At 39.2% G+C, this 5,394-nt stretch overlaps 1 protein-coding gene and 1 pseudogene across 1 annotated transcript; both read left to right on the forward strand.

Moving 5' to 3' along the window:
- Positions 1–3,773: 3,773 nt before the first annotated feature.
- On the forward strand, positions 3,774–4,750 carry LOC129729022 (astacin-like; annotated as a pseudogene).
- On the forward strand, positions 4,733–5,177 carry LOC129732786 (protein new-glue 1-like). The gene is made up of 2 exons (XM_055694022.1): positions 4,733–4,894; positions 4,962–5,177. The coding sequence occupies exons 1-2, from the start codon at positions 4,856–4,858 to the stop codon at positions 5,157–5,159; spliced, it is 237 nt and encodes a 78-aa protein (XP_055549997.1). The 5' UTR covers positions 4,733–4,855; the 3' UTR covers positions 5,160–5,177.
- The last annotated feature ends 217 nt before the right edge of the window (positions 5,178–5,394 follow it).

Genomic DNA, 5,394 nt, shown 5'->3' on the forward strand with positions numbered 1-5,394 from the left:
GTGTCTGTGGTCGATTCTAGCTTTTGTGTATCATTCTGGTTCCGAAGATTCTCATATTGTATGCAAATCGGCCATTTTTGGCCATTTTTTAGAAACCGGAAGTTGCCATCTTACAATTCATAATGGTGTCTGAGGTCGATTTTCAGCTCCTTGCCTTGAATCTTGAATTTCAAAATGGCATTTGGAAACAATTTCTGGCCCCTGAGCGGCATTCTGGTTTGAGAAACACCTTATGAGTTCATTTTTGGCTGTTTTCCAGACACCGGAAGTCGCCATCTAACAATTCAAAATGTTGTCTGAGGTCGATTCGTGGCTTCAGTGCATCATAACAGTTCCGGAAATACTCATATAGGGCGGTATTTGGTCATTTACCGCTGTTTTTCAGAAACCGAAAGTCGCCATCTTGGATTTTAAAATGGCATTTGGAGACATGCCAGAAAAAGGAAGGGTGTCGAAACATTATGGACATGTTTGTTGCACCTAAAAACATTCACCTGCGAAATTTGGTTCCATTTACTTGATTAGTTCTCGAGATGTGCAGAAATTAGTATTTAATTTGTATGGAACCCCTCCCTTTCAGAAGAGAGAAGGGTGTCAAACCAATATGGAGATATTTAGTACTCCTTAAAACATCCACATGCAAAATTTGGTTCCATTGGGAGGGGTGTCGAACCATTATGGACAAATTTGTTATTTCTAAAACCATTCACATACCAAATTTGGTTGTATTTGGTTGATTGGTTCTCGAGCTGTGCGAAATTTGTGTTTCATTTGTGTGGGACCCATCCCTTATAGAAGAGGGAGGGGTGTCAAACCATTATGGGCATATTTGTTACCGCTACAAACATCCACCTGCCAAATTTGGTTTCAATTAGTTTGTTAGTTTTCGAGACATGCACAAATTTGTGTTTCATTTGTATGGGACCCCTCCCTTCCAGAAGAGGGAGGGGTATCGAACTATTACGAACATAATTTTTACCCCTGAAAACATTCACATGCCAAATTTGGTTGTATTTGCTTGATTGGTTTTCGAGCTGTGCGAAATTTGTGTTCCATTTGTATAGGACCCCTCCCTTCCGTTTGTTTGGAACCCCTCCCTTACAGAAAAGGAAGGGGTGTCAAACCATTATGGACATATTTTTCACCCCTTAAAACATTAACCTGCCAAATTTGGTTCCATTTAGTTGGTTTGTTCTTGAGATGTGCAGAAATTTGTGTTTCATTTGTATGGAACCCCTCCCTTCAAGAATGGAGAGGAGTGTCAAACTAATATGGACATATTTGTTACCCTTAAAAACATCCACATGCTGAATTCGGTTCCATTTGCTTGATCAGTTCTTGAGTTGTGCAGAAATGTATGTTCCATTCGTATGGGACCCCTCCCTTCCAGAGATGGGAGGGGTCTCAAACCATCATAGGAACCTTTCTCGGCCCCCAAAACCCCTACATACAAATTTTCACACCGATCGGTTCGGTAGTTTCCGAGCCTATATGGATCAGACAGACAGACAGACAGACCGGACTGCATTTTTATAGGTATAGATTAATTAATTGATTAATTAATTAATTGGTAAGAAAATCCATGTGCATAAATTTAACCTCGATTCTCAACGTTAATCAATCTGCCGTACTATTACACTTATTTTCACAAGTGGTAAGGTTTATTTTTAGAAATTTATTATTAAGCGAATAGTTGTAACGAATTTCCCTTCACCTGAATTTAAGCACTATTTTCAATGTAAAATTCAATGTAAAATAGAAATATAAAATCTCCTAGCTCTCCACGTTATAAAGTTAGCTCAATGTTTACCAATCGTCTAGCAGATACGCTGACGTTTCTGTCTTTTTCTCTCTTTCTCTCGGCGTACTGTCCTGTCATTATGACGTCTTCTCTGCATTTGTGAGGTTCTTTCTGGAGGTGCTTACAGATACTGGAGGCTCCGATGACACGTGCCCTGTCGCGCTCAGCACCACCCGTTAGCATGTACTTCGTTTTAGACAAATTTATCATCAGTCCAATCTTCTCTGCTTCACATTTTAGTCTGATGTACTGATCCGCCACCGCCTCAAATGCTCTGCCGACAGTGTCCACGTCATGCGCAAAGCATTAATTGACCGTATTTAATGAAAATCAATCGTGCCCCGCGTGTCTATTCCCACTCGTCTCACAATACCTTCTAGCGCAATATTGAACAGCAGGCAGGAAAGACCATCACCTTGTCGAAGTCCCCTGTGGGATCCGAATGGATCGGATAGACCACCCGAAATCCTTTCCGGGGAAGCCGTTTTCGTCGAGAATTCTCCATAGCTCTTCACGATTAATCGTGTCATAGTCGATGAAGAGACGATGCGTAGGGACTCTGTATTCGCGGCAAAGCTAACTTTTTTTTTTATTTTTCCCTGAAGATGTCACTGATCAGTGACTAAACGTCGGACAGTAAACAATAGTCGTTCTTCTTTTTTGAGACTGCTCAGTCGAAAATATACTCAACGTTTAAATTAAATCTCACCTACTAATATTATGGTTCTAGTATTTTTAGGTTCTAATTAAAACATTAATTCAAATTTTCTGATAGCAAAACCCGCTTCTTGTACCCGTTCCAATAATGCTTTATGTCGAAATGTTTTTATCTATATTTTCTTTTTTCTTCTTCCTACAATTTTTACTTCATCCATTAGCTTCCTTTTACTTCCTTCCTATAAATCTCATTAGTTTTATTAAGGAATGTTACGAAGAAATGAATTAAGATTTTAAATTAAGTTGTTTTCCAAGTTCCATTGTAGTCAACCAAATTTTACTACCGGTTATATTTGGTTTTCTTCGACAGCAAAAACAAAATTTTCGAAACTGTTTTCTCCATCTATTTCTATTGCTATGAATTAAAAGTCAATGTGCTCCATTACACCGCCGTTTAAACTAATAGCGAAATCCTAAAGCAGTCAGTTCCGGTTGCTCCATTTCTGGAGGTGTATAAGATCCTCGTTTGTATATGTGATTGTCGAGGGTTTGATACAAGTTGTCATCTGCAATGTGAGAACAATAGCTATAAAAAACTCGCGCGTGGACGGTGCTTTCATATTTGCCGCAAAATATGTTTGAACTATAAATCTGTTTACTATATCTGTTGAATTTGTAACGTGATCTCTTTGTGTAAAATATGAAAATTTGTTTCTGAAAATCAATAATCATCAAACAATAAATTCACATTCCATGAACTTTAATAATAAAAATATAGTTTTCTTTGTCAAAATTTGTAACAACAACGCTCTGTTTTTTTGAACGGACTTTCCCGAACCACGGAAACACTATTCGGCCCAAAAAGCTGCCTTTTGGTCTAGTCCCAAATAAAATCGAACTGTGGACATGTGCCATTTATTCATCTGAGGTTCGCATAGAATAGTTTTGTTAAGGCGACAACTCCGATAAATGGTTGTTTTGCCTTAGTTGGTGCGGCATACTTTCTACCCCAATTAGATGTACATTGGTCTTGTTCTACAGAAAACATATGCGAAATTAAGAACTAAACAATTGTTTGTGATTGTGATATCTTCAACTCAAAAGATATATCAATTAACTTCATTGTTCGAATTTATACAATAATGTTCGCAATTGTTAAGTCGAGAGCTGCTTCTTTATTGATCAATTTCAATGTGGTTACTGACTGTGAAGTACTGCTGGTGACGTTGACCTTTTTCAAATTTTTATTTGATCCGATTATTTCGATCCGGGTATAAAAATAGCATTCACGCCAAATTTACACATCTTTATCATCATGAGCAGTCTCTACCTGTTGATGTTGTTAGTAGCGCTAGCCTCGACTAGTCCAGCAGTTGATTTTAGAATCCCGATACATCGCAACCACAGACGAGGAGAGCAAAACTTTGCTACGCAGCCACACAATGAAGTTGGTAAGTTAAAAAAAAACTTAGTTGTAATCCCAACATAACTTATGATGGAGTACAGGACATCGGCTGCGAAATCATAATCCGAAAGTGAACAAAACGTACCCGTTCGAGATGGGCATGAGATACTATTACCAGTATGACATTATGCTGAGACCAGATGTCGAGCAGAACGCAATACCAGCTACCACAACAAACCGTTGGCCAAACGCTGTTGTACCTTACCAGATTATTGGAAACTTCAGTGAGTGTGCGATTTGTAAATAATGTCTGCTGCTACTATAATTTCTATTCTTCCTTCAATAGCTGCTAGCGAGCTTGCCAATATTAAAACAACCATTGCTTAGTATAATGCTGTAACATGCGTTAGATTCATTCCTCATACAACGGAAACTTATTTTGTTGAATAAACAACAGTGCGACCGGATGTTGGTCCTATGTGGGTCGGAGCTTGGACAACACATATAACTTGGTGAATCTGCAAAATCCCAGCTGCATGACAACTGGTACGATAGCTCATGAGTTCATGCACGCGATAGGATTCTATCACGAGTTTATGCGTCCTGATCGCGACACTTATATCTCGATCAACACATCTGCCTTGCTACCGCAATATCAAACAAGTTTGTATTAGTTTTATTTCGATGGATTCGTGTTACTAACATGTAATATCTCAACAGCATCGTTTTATAATGCAAATTTTGCCAAATACTCGGCGAACCAGGTAGAATTGTATGGAATTCCGTACTATTATGGTAGTGTGATGCATTATTCGAAATGGGGAGGTGCTGCCAGCTATAGCTATCCTGTTATGAATAATTTGGTAAAATTCTTTGATAATATCTAATTCGATACGCGTTTGACAATTTCTGTTTAATTTTAGCTACCCTGGACTGGAGGTTTTGGAAACAATACTGGGTTGTCTGCTCCGGACATTTTGGCGATCAACTACATGTATTGCAATTCGACTACTACCACTACAGCAGCTCCGGTACATATGATATGAGAAGAACTAGTCATTGAACAACAAAATATCTTTTAATTTATTTAATTGTTAGACAACTACCACTACGGCTTCAACGACAACGACGACAACTAAAGCTTCAAAAACCACGACAACAACTAAAGCTCCTACAACGACGACACTACCAAAGCTCCAACGACAACAACAACAACAACAACAACAACAACGACGACGACAACTAAAGCACCAACAACCACAACAAAACACATTCGTTGTTTTGCTTTCGTCTTGATTAGACGCAAATTGTTTATCTCCGTTTGCTTCGCAAAATAACAATACACGAGTTAAGGGCTATTCCCACTGCTTCCGTTCCGGGACCGGACCGGGACCGGGCTCGTCCGGGACTTTTCATGCATTCACACTGCGCCGTGCTTGAACCGTGCCTGCGCTGCGCTCTGGCTGAGAAATGTTGATGTGTGTATGTGAAAGAACGTCTTTCTCTTTTTTTCATACCGCAGCTCACTCCG

The sequence above is a fragment of the Wyeomyia smithii genome, chromosome 3 (assembly GCF_029784165.1).
Source record: "Wyeomyia smithii strain HCP4-BCI-WySm-NY-G18 chromosome 3, ASM2978416v1, whole genome shotgun sequence".
In the NCBI taxonomy this organism is placed as follows: domain Eukaryota; kingdom Metazoa; phylum Arthropoda; class Insecta; order Diptera; family Culicidae; genus Wyeomyia; species Wyeomyia smithii.

Bases quoted from the DNA above. Each gene is read 5' to 3' on its own strand.
- LOC129732786 (XM_055694022.1), top strand. From the start codon at position 4,856: ATGTATTGCAATTCGACTACTACCACTACAGCAGCTCCG. The intron at 4,895-4,961 runs GTACATATGATA...TTTAATTGTTAG, and splicing joins CTACCACTACAGCAGCTCCG to ACAACTACCACTACGGCTTC.